Source organism: Polypterus senegalus, chromosome 7, assembly GCF_016835505.1.
Source record: "Polypterus senegalus isolate Bchr_013 chromosome 7, ASM1683550v1, whole genome shotgun sequence".
NCBI lineage: Eukaryota > Metazoa > Chordata > Cladistia > Polypteriformes > Polypteridae > Polypterus > Polypterus senegalus.
In genome coordinates this window covers 99,779,886-99,802,693 of record NC_053160.1, presented here as the reverse complement: position 1 = coordinate 99,802,693, position 22,808 = coordinate 99,779,886, and the positions used below count along the sequence as shown (strand labels likewise).

The 22,808-nt window shown below is 37.8% G+C and overlaps 1 protein-coding gene across 4 annotated transcripts in view; it reads right to left on the bottom strand.

Annotated features, from left to right (window-relative positions):
* The window catches only part of wdr54 (WD repeat domain 54), a 68,311-nt gene that overhangs the window by 20,555 nt on the left and 24,948 nt on the right, over window positions 1-22,808 (bottom strand). For all 4 annotated transcript variants that reach the window (XM_039759080.1, XM_039759082.1, XM_039759081.1 and 1 more), the window contains exons 6-7: window positions 17,689-17,816; window positions 12,380-12,480 (exon numbers count right to left, since the gene is read on the bottom strand). In XM_039759080.1, the coding sequence (XP_039615014.1) occupies window positions 12,380-12,480; window positions 17,689-17,816 (229 nt within the window). The remainder of the gene's footprint in view (window positions 1-12,379; window positions 12,481-17,688; window positions 17,817-22,808) is intronic.

Sequence of the window (22,808 nt, the reverse complement as noted above, 5' to 3'; positions counted from 1 at the left end):
ATTCCTTCTCAAAAAAAACAAAAAAAACACATTGAGGATGCCAAATGATGAAGCTTTTCAGGGTTTATTTTGTCCCATACTTCCTGCAAACATGTCTTAATGTGTGTTATAGTACAGGGTCATCATTGTCACATTTTTCATTTGAAAATTCTCCATACATTCTCTACTGGGGACAGGTCCGGACTGCAGGCAGGCCAGTTAAGTACCTGTACACTCTTCTTCTACCGCCATGCCGTTTTAATGTGTGCAGAATATGGTTTTGCATTGTCTTGTTGAAAAATGCAGGGCCATCCCTAAAAGAGATACCACCTTGAAGGCAGCACATGCTCTAAAATCTCAATGTACTTTCTGCATTAATGCTGCCATTGCAGAAGTATAAATTGTGTTTACTAAAGGTGCTGACACAACTCCATACCATGACAGACCCAGGCTTTTGGACTTGTTGCTGATAACAGCCTGGATAGTTCTTTTTGTCTTTGGAGGAACACAGTGTCCATTTCTTCCAGAAAAGGTCTGACCACAATACAAATTTCCACTGTGTGATGGTCCATCTCAAATGCCTCTGAGCCCACAGAAGTTGACACAGCTTCTGGACATGGTTAACAGAAGGCTTCTTTTTTACACAGTGAAGTTTTAAATGGAATTTGTGAATGTAATTCCATATTGTAGTGCTTGACCAAGGTCTGCCAACGTAATCCATTGCCCATGTGGTTATATCAACTATTGATCAATGCTGTTCCTGATGCAGTGCCGTCTGAAGTATCGAAAATCACAGGTGTTCCGCTTAGGCTTGCTCACTTACCTTTAATGCACTGAAATTCCTCCAGATTCCTTGAATTATTTAAAGATATTATGCACTGTAAAAGGGGAAAAATACAAATCCCTTCTGATCATTCATTGAGGAACATTCTTTTAAACATGTCAATAATTTTCTCATGCATTTGTTGACAAACTGAACATCTGTTCATTTGTGGTGTAAAGACTCAGCCTTTTTGTACCAAATCATGATTACAATCACCTGTTGACATCACCTGTTTGAAATCACATCATTATTCAATTATTCTACCTCATTAATGGCACTATTTTTTTTTTTTGTTCTTTATTTCGCCTTATACAATTTCTCGTATTAGGAATATGTTAGTTTTCGCATACCCCTTGGGGTCAGAGCGCAGGGTCAGCCTTTTACAGTGCCCCTGGAGCAATTGAAGGTTAAGGGCTGTGACGATGTGGGTTCTGGCTCCACACTCCCATCTGATTTTTGGAAGCACTTGAACCCAACACCGTTGATAATGAAACCGAGTGAGCTAGTCAGTGAAGGCAATAAACATCTAAGCAAGGGGATGGTTGAAAGTGCAACAGTGCTTTTATTTAAAACTGTCCATCAAAACAGGTGTTCACATAAATAATGTGCAGTTCATTCAAAAAGTCAATAAATAATCCAATAAAACATGTGGAGGTTAAAACCAATAGAAAAACACTATCCTTAAAAACCAGAGGTTAAAATCTTCTCATGGAAGCAGTCTTTAAAACAACAACAAATCCGGTGCATCGTTTCTATTAGCGTCTCACCTGCTTATCCCGTTTGGGCTTAGCAGCAGGCAAGACGCTCTCTGCAGCTGCCCTCCTCTTACACACACGTGAGACTGGAGACCTCGCGATCCCTGGCTTCGGTTTGGCTCTCATCCCAGTCCCCGAGACTTGATGTCCACCAATGACCAGGACACACACATTGGGGACTCCACCACCAAGCCTCCCGACTTCCGCTGCCTTTCCGCGGCCTTCTGCGGCTCGTCGCTTTCACCTGGTCACTCCCGCTACATGGTCACTCAGCGGGAGCAACACCAACTCAAACACCTGGGTGTTGGCCTAACACCCAGCTTCCTCACAGCTGCACTCGAGCACTCGATCGCGCGCTCATCACACGTACGCACCGCCTGCTTCCTTGCTCCCTGTAACCTCCGTCCTCTTTTCCTCATCTCTTTCTTTTCTCATCTTTCCATTTTGATCTCGATCTTTTTTTTCCATTTTTTCCACCTCCCACAACTGACTCGCGCTTCTTTTAAAATGACGAGGGCCACAGCAGCTGCAGCATTAGCCATGGGACAATCACGAATGTTCCTCACCTGTGCACTCGGTGAGAAACGCCCACACCCTACGGATCGCCCCACGGCTCGCTATGGCCCAACGTCCCCTCGCGTGGTGATCATTTATTTAAAATGAATGGCCTTTGCTCAACGAGCTGTGGCCCCATACCACAAGGGCCCAGCAGAGTAGTATCTCGTTTGGCAGTGACGGGGATTTAAACCGGCAACAATCGGGATACCAGTGCAGATCCTTTGGCCCCATCCCAACTTTTTCTGGAATGTGTTGCAGGCCTGAAATGTAGGAATGGATGTATAGTAACAAATGAAATTAAGTTGCCCAGACAAGACAAGAAATATCTTGGATTCATACTGTCAGCAATGAAATAAAAGTCAAAGTTAATTTAAGAATCACTGTGATTTTTTATATTTGCATTTTCCACACCATTCCAACTTTTTCTGATATGATGTTGTAAATTAAGTATCTTATCATTGATTTTCTAACACTGAAACACAGTATGACTTAATTCATTCATTCATTCATGCCTACTCAATTTGCATTAGGATAAGTACTCTTTCGTAATTCACAGTCATTAAATTCACAGCAGAATTCTGTTGTGTCAGACAACAAAATAATAGTAGCGGAAAAATGAATATTCTGAGAGACAGCAGTCTTTGTAAGGATTAGCCAATGGTCAGTTAAATCTATTCTTCATTAATCAAATGGTGACGACGGTGTGACTATACACTATATGCCCAAAAGTATGTCTAGGCTGACCCAGATTATTAACTTCAGGTGTTTCAGCCACACCCATTGTTAATATGTGATTAAATTGCAGCACATAGAGTTTTGCTTGAAAGTTTGTGAACCCTTTAGAATTTTATATATTTCTGCATAAATATGACCTAAAACATCAGATTTTCACTCAAGTCCTATAAGTAGATAAAAAGAAACCAGTTAAACAAATGAGACAAAAATATTATACTTGGTCATTTATATAATAAGGAAAATGATCGAATATTACATATTTGTAAGTGGCAAAAGTATGTGAACCTCTAGGATTAGCAGTTAGTTTGAAGGTGAAATTAGAGTCAGGTGTTTTCAATCAATGGGATGACAATCAGGTGTGAGTGGGCACCCTGTGTTATTTAAAGAACAGGGATCTATCAAAGTCTGCTCTTCACAACATGTTTGTGGAAGTGTATCATGGCACGAACAAAGGTGATTTCTGAGGACCTCAGAAAGAGAGTTGTTGATGCTCATCAGGCCGAAAAGGTTACAAAACCATCTCTAAAGAGTTTGGACTCTACCAATCCACAGTCAGACAGATTGTGTACAAATGGAGGAAATTCAAGACCATTGTTACCCTCCCCAGGAGTGGTCGACCAACAAAGATCACTCCAAGAGCAAGGTGTGTAATAGTCGGTGAGGTCACAAAGGACCCCAGGGTAACTTCTAAACAACTGAAGGCTTCTCTCACATTGACTAATATTCATGTTCATTAGTCCACCATCAGGAGAACACTGAACAACAATGGTGTGCATGGCAGGGTTGTAAGGAGAAAGCCACTGCTCTCCAAAAAAAACACTGCTGCTCGTCCGCAGTTTGCTAAAGATCACATGGACAAACCAGAAGGCTATTGGAAGAATGTTTTATGGACGGATGAGACCAACATAGAACTTTTTGGTTTAAATGAAAAGCGTTATGTTTGGAGAAAGGAAAACACTGCATTCCAGCATAAGAACCTTATCCCATCTGTGAAACATGGTGGTGGTAGCATCATGATTTGGGCCTGTTTTGCTGCATCTGGGCCAGGATGGCTTGCCTTCATTGATGGAACAATGAATTCTGAATTATATCAGAGAGTTCTAAAGGAAAATGTCAGGACATCTGTCCATGAACTGAATCTCAAGAGAAGGTGGGTCATACAGCAGGACAACGACCCTAAGCACACAAGTCGTTTTACCAAAAAATTGTTAAAGAAGAACAAAGTTAATGTTTTGGAATGGCCATGTCAAAGTCCTGACCTTAATCCAATCAAAATATTGTAGAAGGACCTGAAGCGAGCTGCTAATGTGAGGAAATCCACCAACATCCCAGAGTTGAAGCTGTTTTGTACAGAGGAATGGGCTAAAATTCCTCCAAGCCGGTGTGCAGGAATGATCAAAAATTACCAGAAACGTTTAGTTGCAGTTATTGCTGCAAAGGGATGGGGGGGGGGTCACACCAGATACTGAAAGCAAAGGTTCACATATTTTTGCTACTCACAAAAATGTAATATTCGATCATTTTCCTTAATAAATAAATGACCAAGTATAATGTTTTTGTCTCATTTGTTTAACTGGTTTCTCTTTATCTACTTTTAGGACTTGAGTGAAAATTTGATGATGCTTTAGGTCATATTTATGCAGAAATATAGAAAATTCTAAAGGGTTCACAAACTTTCAAGCACAACTGTAGCCATGGAATCTCCATTTACAAACAGTAAACAGGGTTGCATTCGCAGTAGAATGTGTTGAGTGATTTCAAACGTGCAACTGTCATAGGATGCCACCTTTGCCACAAGAAAGTACATGAAATTTCTACTCTGCCAGGTCTGCCTTCAAAAATTTAAGTGCTACTATTGTAAAGTAGAAGCATCTAGGAGCAACAACTGCTCAGCCATGAAGTGGTAGACCATGTAAACTCATACAGCGGGCAAGTGCTGAAGCACATAGCAAGTAAAATTTGCCTATACTCTGTTGCATCACTCAACTAAATTCCAAAACTTTCTCTGGAAGTAACATTAGCACAAGGACTGTGCTCCAGGAGATTTATGAAAAGGAGTTCCATAGCTAAGCAGCTGCCTACAAGCTTAAGATCACTATACACAATGTCATGCATCAGCTATTGTGATGTAAAGCATGCTGCCATTGAACTCTGGAGCAGTAGAAACATGTTCTCTGCAGTTAAAAAAAATCACACTTTACTATCTGGCAGTCTGATGGATGAATCTAAGTTTGGGAAGATGCCAGGGGAATGCTACCTTCTGGACTTCATAGTGCCTACTGTAAAGTCTGCTAGAGGAGTGATAATGGTCTGCTGCTACTTTACAGGATTTGAACCAGGCCCTTCATTCCAGTGGAGGGTAATATTAATGGTACAGCTAACAGATTTTTAAGACAATTGTGCGCATCCAACTTTGTAAGAACAGTTTAGGTAAGGCCCTTTTCTGTTCCAGCATGACTGTGCCCCTGTGCATTCTATATTAATGTCCATGGTTTTGGAATAGTAAGTCTGGCAAGTTGATATAGGTATGATGGTCAGATATCCAAAAACATTTGGCTATACAGTATATGCCTTAAAAGTCCCACATAACTAGTCAATATTACACTCATTTTCTTTGGTATCTACAGTGTTCAATCTAAAAAAAGTGGTAAGGTAATAATGTGACAATCTCCCTTTTGCTTCATGACAATATACCTGCTCACTGTGCAGTTTGCAAATGATGATTTGTGAACCTGTCCATTCAAACTGATCCCACACAATTCCCGGGACCTGGCTCTGTGAGACAACCACTTTTTTCCTAATCCAAAGTGTTACATTGGTGAGATACACTATGCTGATAATGAGGGTGTTAAGTCACCTACAACATAATTAAGCAAACATCAGTTAGGGGCCTGTTTTGAAACAGATGTTACTAGACTAAGTTACAAAAAATAATTAAATCAAAGAAAAAGTGCCCTAGACCTTATAGGTAAGCAAAAAATTAAACTATTTCCAGCATAATGTTAGTTAGCCTTACCTTAACTATAAAAGTACCTAGCATCAAGACCATCACTAGGGATATATTCATAAAAGAGAAAAATCTTCAAACACTTTTTAAGAACACAGAGAGAGTCATCAGTTCATATAAATTTGGGAAACTCATTCCACATGAGGAGTCCGATTGAAATTTGTTGAGGTAGATTCCCTAGCAGATCTGAGTGAGCAAAATGAGCACAGGACCAAAAAGGAGTGTCCAAATAAGGTAGTGCTGAACCACTAACCACTCTGCAGTTTAATCCAGTATCATACTGCAAGTAGTGCAACATCTGTAGACAAAACATGTTATTCCATATGAAGAGACCATATAGGTATGTGAGGTGCAGGCAATGTGCCCTCTCACAAAATGGGTCCTCTACTAAACAAAGTTTCATAAAATGTTCGCTGTTCCATTATATAGCTTATGAGTAGACAAGCAGATGGTGGATAGAGATAGCAGCTGTACTGATTTACTGTATTGCAAAATACTCTTTCACCTACTTAACTTGAGCCCTTCGTCAGTGTTCACAGAACAACATCAACAAATAAATCACACAAAAAAGGGACACAAGTAAGTATTGCAACCCTCATCAGTCCATTGGCCTCTGCTCTGTATTGAAACATTACAAGCAGAAATCAAAACTGTTTGTGAATTACTCAGTGTCCATGTAACATTTATGGACTTTTTACTTTCGCTTTGAGTTTGTATTATTTGTTTAGCAAGTGAATTAAGCTTCCTAATTACAATATTTGTGGACATTCTACATACAGTGCTTTCATTTTGCATTAGCATTTACAAGTATTTTGTCCTGGTGAGCTTTGTGTCTGATAAAGTTATTGGAATTTGGAAGATGTCAAACAAACCACTATAGTACTTTTTTGATTAGAATTTAGTAATAGAATAATTCAATATCTATTAATAAAATAAAAATCTGTGTAATTTTGTAGTGATATTTTTTTTTATAGCAACATGTTACTTTAGTGTTTCTTGGGACTGAAACTAAATATAAAATTTCAATGGGTAGTTGCAATGGTTCAGCTGTCATAGAAATATTGCTGACCTCCTACCTACCTATATACAGTATACACATACATACATATGTTGTGTTGTGCATGCCCATTCCCACCCTCACTTTGAGATGTATAAAAACTAAACTTTGTCTAAAGCCACGCACATTTTCACGGCAGCCTCAGACCATGCATACGCACTTTTCTGCTCAGTTTTGCAAACTGGCGGCACCCAAGGTCAAAACAGTGCTTACTGTTTCTGTGCCGTTTCCCTTCGCACAAAGTAGCATTAATACGAATAACTTAATTACCATTTCGAACAGCCGTAATACTCCGCCAGTTCAATTCTGCTCTTTCTAGACCTTAAATATGGCCTTATTAAATGTTAAGAGCACTAACCAACAAGACCTTTTCCTTCCTTCCTCCTTCCTTATTAGTAATAGGAAAATCTGTTGTCTTACATTAAGTGAAATGTGGCTAAGCTCTGATGGTGTGGCTGTTTTAATTGAATCTGAACCTCCAAATTACAGCTTTACTTATTTGGGTAGCCAGGATAAGAAAGGCGGCGGTTTAGCAAATATTTATTCCAGTCGGTTAAAGTGTAAAGATGTCAGCTTTGGTACATTCACGCCTTTTCAATATCTTGCCGTTGTTATTCAAGCAGTTTCTCAGTCTCTAGTATTGTCCGTGTATAGACCTCCTAAATATAACGAGTCTTTCTTTGAGGAATTCTCAGATTTAGTGTCAATTATAATAACTAACTATGAGAGGTTTCTAATAGTTGGCGACTTAAATTTTGGGATGGGTTGCTTCGCCCCACAAGGCTAAGCTGAGGAAGGGGCTCTGTGGCAGACTGCTGGCACCCTTGACCGGCCGGGATGCCATCTTGGCAGGACCAGTGGAGAAAGTATGCTTAGTGCATTATTTTTCCTGGACAGCTAGATAGGAGTCTTCCAGGTTTCTACAGCACCCCGGATTCCCACAGGGAATTCTGGGACTTGATGTTTTGTGGCTCACCCCTGTTGGGTTCCAGGAGCACCTCAAGGGTGTGCAGCAGGGACTGCAGAGTCCTGCTTCATCAGGCTCCCACCTTACCCAGAAGTGCTTCAAGACCAAACCTAGGGGGCACCGTAAGTACTCCTGGGTATTACTTAAAAGGAGTCAGCTGCCACTGCTCCAGGAGCCAGAGTCGGAAAGGAGAGGACGACGCTTGCCAGGAGGAGTGGAGGTAGAAACAAAGACAGATGAAGAGCAAGAAGACAAAGTGCTTGCTGTTACTGTGCTTTATTAGTGCTTTGTACTGTGCTGTGGTGGACAATAGGGAAGCGTTTCTCACAACAGAATAAAATTTGTATGCTGCATCGGTCTTCTGTCTGCATCTGCTTGTGTCAGGTATGAGGAGAGGGAGTGCCCCCTGTAGGCCACAATATATATATATATATATATATATATATATATATATATATATATATATATATATATATATATATATATATACACTAGCAGAATACCAGCTTTGCAGCAGAGAAGTAGTGTGTTAAAGAGTTATGAAAAGAAAAGCAAACATTTTAAAAATAGTAAGATGATTGTTAATGTAATTGTTTTGTCATTGATATGAGTGTTGTTGTCATATCTATCTATTTATATATATATATATATATATATATATATATATATATATATATATATATATATATATATATATATATATATATATATATATAGCAAAATACCTGCGATTGTGGAAGTAAAAGAAAAGGAAACATTTTAATAATAGCGTAACATGATTGACAATGTAATTGTTTTGTCATTGTCATGAGTGTTGCTGGCATATATATATATACTAGCAAAATACCACAGTGAGTAGTGTGTTAAAGAAGCAATGAAAAGAAAAGGAAACATTTTGAAAATAACGTAACCTGATTGTCAATGTAATTGTTTTGTCACTGTTATGAGTGTTGAGTGTTGTTGTCATATATATATATATATATATATTTACACACACACACATAAACATATATATATATATATACATATCTATACATATACACATATATACATACATATATATATCTACATATATACACACACATACATACACAGAAATATATATATATATATATATATATCTACATATATACACACACAGCTATTTCATATCAGTGCAATACGCTGTTTGTTAAAACAGTTGACTCCGCTCTTACGTGCAATAACAAATCAAATCATTCAGTTGTCTTTGCTCATATGTCATTTTAGAGCTGGGCGCCTGGCATCTTTTTGGCCACAAGTTCGTTTCTGTTTGGTGTGAGGTTCTGTGTTGTGGAGATTCTCAGGATGGATTGCAGGTGCTCATCAGTGAGGCGACTCCTGTGTGCTGTTTTGTTAGTCTTTATCACTGAGAAGAGCTTCTCACACAGATATGTGCTACCAAACATGCACAAGGTTCGAGCCGCATGTAGGCGGACTTTTTGTTCTTCAAAGTCACCAAAGCGCCGTGCAAACTCAGTGCGCAATAACTCTAGCCGCAATAACTTGCAGCATCATAAGGTAGACTTGATTAGCGGTAAGTGTTGGCAAGGCAGCTGAAGCGCTGCATTATGGGATCTGTAGTTTATTGTGTTACCAGCGCTTCATATACCGGGCCATTAATAACAATAATACAGTATATAAAATGATCTCGGGCGGATATAATTACGCCGGGCGGATGTGGCCCGCGCCCTTGAGTTTGACACATATGGACTAAATAGAACTTGAAAAGATATATTTTTCAAATGTGATCGCGCAATTCAGATAGAGTTGCGCGCACTACAGCCTGCATGCCTCAATGAGTCATCCTCCCTCGCTCTTACTTTTTACCGTTCATCTAATGAATACACTGAGTATGGCTTTACCAAAACAATCATTGATGGCGAATAAAGTATCCATTATTAGTATGTAGATCGGTATATATATATATACATATATATATACCAGCGTATCAGCGAGAAGTAGTGTGTTAAAAAGGTAGAAAAGAAAAGGGAACATTTTAAAAATAGCGTAACATGACTGTCAATATACAGTATTTGTTTTGTGAGTGTTACTGAGTGTTGCTGTCATCAAGGATTTGATTATCATTATTTCTTTCAATCAGGTTCGTATTTGTAGGATGTGTTGTGTTCAAGTTACATTCCGTGTTTGTCAATCGTTGTAAAGATGACAGGTTTCATTCATCGATTCGTTTCTTACTGCATCAATAAACAGCTCGTCTTCTTCTTTATCTGAGACCTGACACACTGCATGCACGGGTTTTTACACTGTCTTCCTTTAGCGGGACATTGACTTTTTCCACCGTGTGCTTTGTTTCCGCAGTAGCTGGATTTATGAATATGCTTTTCAGACACTTCATATTTTTGCTGCCTTTTCAATTGTGTAATTGGTTTTGTTCAGCGCTCTTTGGAACTGTTGCTTTTATCTGTGCACTCGTCAGTTCCGTGAGCAGCTCGGTGTACATGCATCGAAGGTTCCCAGCTGTGCTGGTGCCATCTCGTGCTATGTCCATGGCTGTATTTAATGTTACCTTAGTCCTGGCACTTAAAACTTTCTCTCGCAGTTTCGCTGAGTTTGTGTCAAACACCACCCTGACCATCTCATCTTCCTCTCCATAAGCACAGTCCTTCACCCGTGAATATTTACCCGTGGCAGTTTGCTATTGGATTGCCGCTGACGGACGGCCTTATATGGGCAGGCACTAAATTACAAACGCCAGCAGCAGCCTGTCTATGAACTTAATTTAAAGTTTAGGTTTACATCGTGCTTTGTTTCCGAGTAGCAGAACTCATGAATATGGTTGTATATGTCACTCGCTCGCTTCTTATTGTTTCGCTGCCTTCTCAATTATATAATGCATGTTTTCTTCAGCACTTTTTTGAGGTCTTCCTGGTTTTCTATGTACTGCGTGATTACGTGGGAGGCGTGATGATGTCACGAAACTCCGCCCCACGGCGTTGAAGCTCATCTCCATTACAGTAAATGGAGAAAAACTGCTTCCAGTTATGACCATTACGCGTAGAATTTCGATATAAAACCTGCCCAACTTTTGTAAGGAAGCTGTAAGGAATGAACCTGCCAAATTTCAGCCTTCCACCCACACGGGAAGTTGGAGAATTAGTGATGAGTCAGTGAGTGAGTGAGTGAGTGAGTGAGGGCTTTGCCTTTTATTAGTATAGATTAGTAAACTTTGAGTGGCATGGCTCTGTGCTATACAAATATATTTGACTGAATTGTGGTCAAATAGTGTCCCCAGTGTTCAAAGTAGAAACTGGAAGAGCACTTTTCAGAAAATTAACATAAGTAGAATGTGCAGCAGATAACCTCTGGGTATGGTAACTGAACCCCTGACACTTGAACTGCAAAATTACATGTCATGATGTTTAAAACATATACTAAGAACAAAACTTACAAATTAAGAGTAGAATCAACTGTGTCAATAAACACAACAACAGAGTCAAAACTGTGATCAGAATCTGACTAAAGGCCTTCATAGTATGTATCACTAGCATACTGTAACTTTTTTAGGACTTCTTTACCATTAAGTTTTCTTTTTTGAAAAAGAAGACATTTCTCTAGTACAAACTTCACATCTTATTGTCAACCAAATGATCCCCATGCACTATGACTGAAGCTTTGTGCTAAACGGTGTGTAAAGATAAGGTGTCAAACATGCAATTAATTTTCCTTTTTACATACAGTTGTAGCATTAAATATGAATGACCAATCACTGACAACAACAGATCATTGCAATACACTGAACCTCAGCTATCCAATAGTAATGAGTCTTTCCCTGTATGTGGTTCAACATAGGTGGGATTTTTTATAAAAAGCTGATTCATTCTACTGTGATGTGATCCTTTCCTTGGCATATATGTGTGCAAGTTGCATATTTTACAAAAAAAAGAGAGCAGATAATATGGAAGTTTATGATTTATTTGAAAAAAAGACAACCTTGGGTATTTAAAAATATCATTATTGCTTTTGACTGAGTTGTGGATTTATTGCAACATATGAAAACAACTTTGAAATTTGGTGAAGTCATAATGATGGGGCACCTTGTACATAAGGAGCTTCATTACTACTAATGTTTATGCAATGTTGGGGGCATGTTATGTCCTGCCCTTATTTTTTAAAGCAGCAAAACTGTTCAGTTGTATAAGTGTTACTTATAGTACTTAAAGCCCCAGAAGATCACTACGAGACCAGACTGCCTTTGCTTGCCTTACAGTGGATGGCAGGAGAACAATGACGAAGGTGCAGGATTTAAATGCAGCCCACATGAGGCCAAGGGAGACTGCAATCGTCTTTTGTGTCTGACATCCTGAACCCATCACCTCGCTCAAAAATAATAGCACTTGCCTCTATTTGTGCACCTCATCCTTTGTCTGGTGTGTCTGTGAGGATCCTGTTTGGATAGGAACCCCTGTCTTTTCTGAAAGTACTGTAAAGCTATGTACAATAGAATTATTTCTCTTACCCATAAGCAGGAATCTTGTTCAAAAGTTTGAAATCTTCTCCAGCTTTCCAGACACAAAGCAAGCCTGAATCATCTGTACTCACCAGGTCAGCAATGTACTCCTTGGGGGGAAAAAAAAGAATGTCATTCTTTTCATTATACTGTGAAAGCACAATTATAGTATCATTTTACTGCTCATAATGCTGAAAGCAAGTGCATGTGACCAAAATGCATTAAACAAGGATGGTCTTCAGTACGTAACCTGCATTTATTGCTCAGATCTTACCTAACTGTTACCAAACCTTATCTCCATTTCACTTATTTTTCCAATCAGGTTAATACTTTGATTAATCTGCACCTTTCAATTCAAAAAGTAAAGCCATGTACTGTACATGCCTTCCTATTGCTAATGCCGTGGTCAAGGTGATGCTAAAACTAGTAAGAACACCACACTACAATGCTCCCTGGTGATCTCTGGGTACACTGGTTCTGTGTTTAGCAAACATTAAAGGAGCTAGGGCCAACTGTTTCCTAGAATAATAATAATAATAATTCATTATATTTATATAGCGCTTTTCTCAGTACTCACACCTTAGCTAGGTAAAATGATGCTAAAGTGTCTAAAAAGATTTTATTGCCACCACCCAGACTAAGGCACATTACAACACAAAAAAGAGCTTTTTAGCAGCATTCAATGTTACATTTGTTTTACTGAGGTGCAAACTGTATGGTGATCTGGCATTTAGCTTTGAAAACATTTAATATCACTAAAAATCTTACACTAAAATGGGTCATGATTACACTGGGAAATCCAAAGATGGCTGTTCATTATGCAAACTGAACTATAACTTGCAGTTGAGCTTTACTCTCTCTCTCAAAGGTGGTGAGGTAATTGGGAATATGAATGAAACCTGTTCAAGATAGAAGAGGTGAAGTCATATGCAAAGCGTCCTATCCAAGACATGCAGCTATGGTGGTAGCCCTATCACTCATTGGTGCATATCAACAACATGAGCAATCATCAAGTGAAATAAGGACATGTCACGTGCAGTTTAATCAGAAGAGTCTGTATAATTCATTGGCAAGTAATGGAAGGCCATTCACATGTTACATGTAGTAATGGCAAAGCCTCATATGTAAGAGGAATTATGTGAGGCCATGGTGAAGGAGCTTCTGATAAATGATACAACACCATAAGAACAGTATTTAGAACACCACTTAATCTTTCTTACCAAGGTGAGGAACACTGACCATGACATGGCATATTGTCAAGAATCTAAACCCAGTGGATACATCCTTGAAAGAGGATAATTCCATACCAGAAATGTCCAGTGACACCAAATACATTTCTGTACCTGACATCACTGGAATAGAAAAAATAATCTACCTAAAAGTGTTAAAAGCATATGGATACTGTGCAGGTATCTTTTCAACACTGAATGGAAGTTGTAAAGAGAACTTCTAGATTGGCAGACTGGGGTCAAGTTCCACGGATATGTTCCAACTACTGTGGGATCACACATGTTAGCCTCCCTGGGAAAGCTGATGCCAGGATGATGAAACAGACACTCCACTCAACACAAGAACCAACGATCCAGGAGGAACAAGTAGCATATGCTCTGGATATGGAACAGTAAACTAACTTGTTCCCACTGGCAGGATATTTGGGTTGACATATGATAAATACTTCAGAGTTGAAAAAGATTTGTAATTGCACCCTCCTTGATATCTTTTAGAAAGTATGAAACAGTATTTGCTTTCATTTTGTCCCTTTATTTGTAAACATTGTTTCATCATTAACGTCATTAAGCATAAAAACTATTAATTCCATTTGACCAATGCTTCCTGAGGAAACGTAAAAGTAATTTCTGCAGCTATACAACAACATTTCAACCACATATCATAAACAAGACCAGAAAACATACAAATAATCTTAGTTTAATATTGCTGGAAAAGTAAATGTCTCTGAAGATTTTGCACATTTTTCCAGCCTAATGGCCTCTTCATACATTATAAAGATGATTGTGTTAGGTTAAACTAGCATCAAGCAGACACAGAACGAGTCATAATGAGCATGTCTGTTAAAGTGTCCTGCAACAGAACTGCATTCCATCCCATGTTTGGTTCCTATCTTGTACTTGGTGGTGCTAGGATGGGCTCCAGATCATTATAACTCTTAAATGACAATGCTGGTGAGAAAATGGAGTACATTTTCTAAGTAGGATTGTATCTATTTATTGGAAGTCACTCTCTGCTCATGTTTTTGCTTAATGCTTACGCCTTCAGCAATGTTTATAAAGAAGCTGAAAAACACCAAATTTACAGTGTACAAAGCTTCCATAAAATTGGATAAACTGAGCTCAGTCACCTTATTAAAGACACAAAATACCAATTTCATTGTGAATGTATAACTATAAGATTTCAAATTCTCTTTCATTAGTCTGTATCAAAAGAAAGTTTATAATTTTTAAGGTAGTAAACAAATTCCACTCACGCATCTATCCATTTTATAAACTGCTCATCTCAGTAAAAAACTTGCAGGTAATTCAACTCCATCTACAAATATTGGAAGGGATGAACTCATAACTACAGGGATTTATTGCATTACAGAATGCATAAACTGACTGTCATGCACAGGAGGAAAGACTTTAGCATCAGTAATAATTCATGCTCTGAACTGTATGAAGGGGCAGAACTGAACAAAAGTACTTTTAGGACTCCATTAAGTATCCCATGAATGTCTATATTTTGCTTTAAGTAAACATGTCTTCTTCAACTACATACTGTACTGATAAAGGGCTGCATGTTTCTTTCATTTAAAAATGTCAGCCATGGTTTAAAGCCGTGTTCTTCAACCAGCTACATGATTTGGGAGCTATATTGTTGCTGGGCGAGTGGGACGCTGCATGTGACAACGAGTATAGGCAAAGTGAGCATCCACCAAATGCCAGTATTATGTCTGCTCACCTGTCTAAGATATGCCGCAAAAATTCTTATTTTATCGCACTTGTGTGTATTGCTTTCTAATATTGTGTTGTGGCATTCAGAAAACAAGTAATTTCTTCCATAAAATTTGAAACACTACAAAATGGAGACAAAAAAAAGTCAAACAGCATGGGTGGGGGTTGATTTGTTTCAAACTTAGTTTTTGTAAAACTTGACTTGTTTGTATGGAATGCTATATGAAAATGAATAAAATGCAAAAAAAAATGTAAAAAGTCAAACAGCAAAACCTTTTAACCTTCTTTAGTAGAGGCAAGGACAAGATTCAGGAGAAAAGTAGTGATGGAACTGAAAGTATGCCAACAACTAGTGCTTCAAGTTTAGAAGAAACAAAGAAAAATAAATATGTTGATATTTTGGAATGTGCAATACAAATCAAAAAGAGAAAATGAAACTTTGTAAGGCATTACTATAAGGAGTATTTAAATCTTGGTTCCATTGTAGCCCCTGGCAGTGAACTATCGCCATGGCCTTTGTGTTATATGTTCTGAAATTCTGTCAAATGACGCTATGAAACCTTCCAAACTTGCTCATCTTTTGCATACAAAGCATAGAGATTTTACTGATAAGCCACTGGACTTTTTTGAAAGATTACGTGACCAAATGAAAATTCAGAAAAGTCAATTGAAAATGAAGACGACTAGTGAGCTCTTGAATAGCTGAAATGAAAAAAATATTTACTATTGGTGAGTGTTAGTAAAGCCTTAGATGTAGGAGAAATTTTGGGTCCTCAAGTGACTAAAAAACTAGAGGCTATACCGCTTTCGGACACCACTATTCAGATATTGAAAAGCAAGTTGGAGAGGGGATTAGGAAATCGAGATGATTTGCGATTCAACTTGATGAATCAACTGACATGAGTAACTATGCTATTCTACTTTGCTTGGTGAGTTATAGTGAAGATGAAGACTTAAGGGAAAAACTTCTTTTTTCTCTTGACTTACCTGGATGGACCACTAGTTCAGAGAAGTTAAATGGTCTTGATGAGTATTTTGAAGAGCAGGGCTTAGAGTGTGTATGGACGGCGCTGCGAGCATGACTGGATGCTGCTCAGGAGGAGTTGTGAAAATAAAGGAAGTCACACACCCGGAAGTTTTGTCCACTTACTGTATGATCCACAGACAGCTCCTAGCTGCAAAGAAGCTTTCTACAGAACTAAACACTGTGATGAATGACACGATGAAGATCATTACTGAAATTCTCAGTCGAGCTAAGAGTAAGAGTATGGACTCACAACACCAACATCTCCTTCTCCATGTAGAAGTGAGGTGGCTATCGAGAGGAAGGGTTCTTACACGCCTTTTCGACCTGAGGGAAGAAGTAAAGCAGTTTCTGCAAGAGAGAAAATCTGACCTAGTAGAGCCTTTGTTGAATTGGAAATGGATGGCTAAGCTTGCGTATATGGCAGTCATATTTAGCCTTGTGAACGAACTTAAAATTTCTTTTCAGGGGTCTTGTACAAATATTTTTACATTGAGAAATAAAATTGATGCATTCAAAAAGAAGCTGGCTCTTTGGGATAGTCACGTGCAAGAGGAAGATATAGAAATGTTTCCACTTTTGGCAGAGTTTTTGGTTGCTGCTGATGTCAACCAGAAAGTCATACTTGACATAATAAATCAACATTTAAGGGAGTTAGCTAAAAACTTTAATAATTATTTCCCTGAAAATGAGGATCACTGTAAATGAAAGCTCTGGATTAATAATCCCTTCTTGGAAGATATAAAATCATGTGCACTTGATCCTTGTGAAAAAAAAGCTGATCAAGTTGTCTTCTGATATCACTCTGGTGTCCAAACATAAAACGCAATCACTGTCTCAATTTTGGATACCACTCAAAAAAACAATATCCATCACTAAGTTATAAAGCTACCATATTGTTGGTCGTTTTTTCGACTTCCTATTTGTGTGAAAAGACTTTTTCAGCCTTGTCAGTAATAAAAAACAAACAGAGAAACAACGCTGCAGCCACATATCTTAAAATTTCTAACAAAGAAGCAACAGCAGATGTCACACTGACTTAAAGCTGTAATTTTATAACATAAGATTTAATAAATAAAATTTTATACTATCTCTTGGTTTTTAATTCTGTCAGCCATCAGCCAGTCAACAAAATATTTCTCTTATTTTTGCCAGTTCGCAAGTGTAAAAAGGTTGAAGAACGCTGGTTTAAAGCATATGTAAATACAGCTATACATAGAGTACACTGTCCAACTATTTAATTCAGAATGGTTTATCAAATCCAGGGATATTAAATCTATCTTATTTAAAGACATTATCACTTGTGACCAAATAATATTCATTTACTTTAATCCAATAATACTGACCTTGTTACTGGAAACCTCAGAAGCAATGTCTGTGATAGGCTCTCTGTGTTCCTCCAGCACCTCAGAAAGAGTAATATTTGTCCCTTTGCTTGGTACGTCAAATACTAGCAGTGAACCAGAGGAGGTGCCTACAGAATTACACAGCTTGAATGAAAAACAGTCAGAACAAAACTGCTACAAAAATTCTACTTGGCTAGAGCCCTTCTAGCAACAAGATACCATACATCATATAAACTATCCAATGTAAGCAAAATAATTTTCAGTTATTTGCTTCAGTATTATTGTTTAATTCAAATCTTTTAACATACTCTTGGAGGACTATCCTATCTCTATTCTATTCCAACTCTGCACCTAATAAATAAACAACTTTTTTCAGACTGTTAATTCAAATACATGTATTAATGGTACTTTTACATTTAAACTAAAGGCTGTACCTACAGGTTTTTTTAAGTACAAATAATGTCACATTCTAAGCACTACATGTGGCTGCATCATAAAACTTCAGGAAATAAATTTTAGGAAAAGAGCAAAAATAAAAAAGGTGTGCAAATCTAAACTGGGTACTGAAGTATACCTTTATTTAAATATCCTTGCTAAAAGAAGAAAGAAGAGGTGTTAATAACTTTTCTGCAATATTTTAAGCTCATTTTGATGAGTTTGCCTGTGTTTCTTCTCTTTACAAACTATTTAATCAGTAGCTATGCTAAATTAAATAGATTTTTCAGCACACCAATTTGTGAAGATATCAGAACACTTAAAAGATCAAATTATACAAACAAGTTAAAGGATTTTTTCAGTTATAATAACAAAATAAAATGCAGCCGATATACGTTTGAGAACAACTCTATTAAAAAGTACATTATTTATAATACTTTACACTATACGTTTATTGAATGCAACATGTTACTTACTGTAGGCTTACCTATCATCTAGATTTTAAAGTAGCTTTAAAATTATAAACCTGGTGGAAATGCTAGAAGATTTCAAGTAAAATTCCGTAATGACTCTAGTAACATAAAAGGTATCCATCTTCAGGCAGTGGCCTCCATATCATCAGTGGTATGAGACAGAGCAAGCAATTCAATGTAAAGGTCCACCAACAGCTAGTCTTGCTGAGTCAGATGTATAATATATACATTTGGACACAACAATGAGTGAATTTTACTCAAAACTGGGTGGGAAAAATTAGATTGTGTGACGAGGATGGATAGGATTAGAAATGAGTACATCAGAGGGTCAGCTCAAGTTGGACGGTTGGGAAACAAAGTCAGAGAGACGAGATTGCGTTGGTTTGGACATGTGCAGAGGAGAGATGCTGGGTATATTGGGAGAAGGATGCTAAGGATAGAGCTGCCAGGGGAGAGGAAAAGAGGAAGGCCTAAGCGGAGGTTTATGGATGTGGTGAGAGAGGATATGCAGGTGATGGGTGTAACAGAGGAAGATGCAGAGGACAGAAAGATATGGAAGAAGATAATCCACTGTGGCAATCCCTAACGGGAGCAGCCGAAAGAAGAAGAAGACAACAATGTGTCACATTTCTAAACCAATCCAACATCTCATAAGCAAGGGCAGTGATTCTGAGCAGCAAAGAGCAAGCTTCAGATTACAATAACCTGTCTACAGTCGGTAAACCTCCAAAAAGACCCCTATTAAATATATAACTGTGAGGTGTGTGTGCAGAAAGCACAATGAATAACCTGCTGCAAGAGAAAAACCTTTCTGTAACATCAAGCTATACACTGGCATTCAAAAACATCAATGTGCTAGTTGTAAAAGTGTTGTGTCTGCTCTCAGTTATGATGATAGTGTAGGAGCCAATGCAAGGCTGAAAGAATCAGCAGCCGTTTGTGAAAATATGAACTTCAAAATATGCATTTAAAATAAACAATATGTCAAACCCAGTCAAAAAGAGATGAAAAGGACATCTGTTAATGAAGAGTCAAAGGCGATGTAGCTTTCAGTACTCAAAAAACCTTAATCAGTAAATATGCCTAATAACTCCAGTAGAAGTACAGACAAGGCTGAACAGTATCCACTTTCTGACTGCATGTCTAAATGAAAAACTAAAGTAAGTTAACATGACTGTCTAATTAGAAAAACAAACTTGCCATGCCAGAGTATAGCCGCAGCTCTTTAAAATGCATTACATACATAGACCACAATGCTTATCTAAACTCTATTCGTTGTTGTTTTTGTTATGCCATATTGTAAACACGTGGAATCAAGCCACTGCAGAGGCCTATGTGTGTGTCTGTCTGCCTGTCTCTTCTCTTGCCACGCTCATTACAATGTACAAATTAATCATTGCCTTTCAGCTACCTTGTGCTACTGAACTCCTAAACTGATGACAACAATTTTAGCTTTTTATTTTCTCTCAGGATCACATCTTTTACTCTGTCCCTATAACTTTGAAGGTTAAAATTACACAGACTTGAGGAATTGGGGTTGGGTGTTTCAGGAAGGAGCCCAGCGGGCATATCCTTTGCAGTGTCAGATTTTGCTGCAATTCACTACAAACTTAACAAGTTGTCTTCAGACATGTATTTTCATTTCAGAATCACATTTATACCACGAGACCAACCAACAGCTAGTCGTCAAGGACCAACATGCCTGAGCCAAATTTTTTGTTGATCCATTAGCCTATGCTTCAACAAAGTCTCACAGAACACATTACATTGCAGGGTTTGTCTTGTGATGATGGTAAAGGTCTTTGGTAGGTTGTGACCAATCCAACCCAATTGTTTTCTTCAGGATTTCTAAAGGCGCTTTTCCACTGCATAGTACGGCACAGCACGGTTCAGTACAGCTCACCTTGGTTCGGCTCAGTTCGGCTCGGTTTGCGTTTCGACTGCAGTTTAGTACCGCTTTAGAGTGGGATTATTCACGTGTCGTTATAGTTGCGCCGCCTCTACTGCCGTGACACCGTGGAACTTTTACAACAACACACAGACAACAACAACACTTTAGCTCGACGACGCACAAGGGTAAGCATCTAAAAAAAGCACATCACTAGCTAACTTTTATCACTGTTGCAAAGCATAAAATGAACTTAACTGCCAGTGTAACATTAAAATGCTGATTCTGTATATTACAGATCTTCCACATTTTGCAAAAAAGTCGCCGCAACAGACCATCTGTTTGGACATTTAACCATGCTTCAGAGTGGTGGGATGTGATTGTTCCCGGTTTTACAAACACTCAGTGGCTGGAGAACTTTCGAATGTCTGAAGAAACATTCATCCACTTACGCAACAAACTGCGTCCAGCGATGGAGAGACGGGACACAAACTTCCGCGTGTGTGTACCTTTAATGAAAAGAATAGCCAGTGACGCAGTAATGATGATTTTCTCCGGCCAATCAGTGACCAGCAGTTTACACGTCACGTTTTGGTAACAGTTCGGCGCGCTTGGAACCTCGGCTGAGGTGGTACTAAAAAAAGGACCAGGTACCAGGTACTGTTCCCAGTTGAAAACCCCCCAAAAGTGAGCTGAACTGATCCGTGTCGTGCCGTACTATGCAGTGGAAAAGCACCATAAGAAGGGTAATGCTACAGACCGAAGACATTAAGGCTGGATCTAGAGGGGGGATAACTTTCAATCAAATTTAACTTCAGCAAATCATATTGTGCAAATTCAGAACTTCAACGAATGAGATCGTTGTTACTGTATGGTAATCAAAAACTCATTTGACCAATTATCAACGGTTTCAAGTTGTCTATCAAGTGTAACTTCCACCAATCGTTTCACAGTTCATCGACCCTACCGCTTTGAGGTTCTGCCTTATAGAGTTACCATAACCTACTATTGTACCAAGCGACAAAACTCCATTAAATAAAAGAAGAAGAAGTGCAGAAACTAATTGCTTGTTATTTTTGACATGGAAGGAAGTGTGCTTTGAAATGAAAATGTTTAAAATTTGTAATTGCAAAGTTTTCTTCTTGTTTTTTTTATTTTTTAATAACTTTGTGTTGCACCGTTGTGTTTGTAGTGTGAACCTTTACGTTTGTATTAATAATCATTTTTCAAGCACATCGACCCCACATAGAAATGGCAATTGATGATGATAGTGAAGAAGAAATTGTTTGGCACTTGCAGTTCTTTAACCAGCTGTAGTATCATATTTTTCATATACAGATCAATTGCCTATATTTTTCTGTTGTATGTAAAAGGCTACAGTGGTTGATATAGTTTACTGTGCTGTTATTAACAACAGACAATATTAGGATAACAAACGTGCAACCAACATTAGCTCAATATACACTAGTATTTTAATTTTTATTTTAAAGATATAAGGTGGCTGAAGAATATATAGATTATAATTCATGTCTGTACATAGAACCATGTTAACTTCACCAAAAGGACAGTTTGCAAAAACGTTTTACTTTTTGAAGGCATCTTGGAGAGGGCAGGAATTGAGGACTTTCATTCCATTTTCAATGAACTGTTAAAACAGTGTTAAAGTAATTTTAAAAAGAGATTTGCTGTTTCAGTGATTGCTGTTTGCCCTGGCCTGTTAGCCTGGTTAGGGTCACAGATGAGCATCAGGTGCCATGGATATTAGATGGGGTAAGTCTAGGACAGGAAGTCAGTTTCTCACAGATGTATAAATGTATTTACTTGTGCACAAACTTAGTGATTTTTATCAGTGTTTTAACATAGGTTACTCTGATTGAACAATTTATTACTTAATGTTTTGGATTGAATTAGTGGCAGTTTATTTCATGCCAAACATTTTTGTGTTTTATAATACCACTAGCAGAATACCCGCGCTTCTGAGCGGAGAAGTAGTGTGTTAAAGAAGGTACGAAAAAGAAAAGGAAAAATTTGAAAAACAACGTAACTTGATTGTTAATGTAATTGTTTTGTCATTGATATGAGTGTTGTTCTCATATCTATCTATCTATCTATCTATATATATATATATATGTTGTTTTCATATCTATCTATCTATATCTCTATATATATCTATATCTCTATATATATATATATATATATCTATATATATATATATATATATATATATATATATATATATATATATATATATATATATATATATATATATATATATATATATATATATATATATATATATATATATATATATATATATATATATA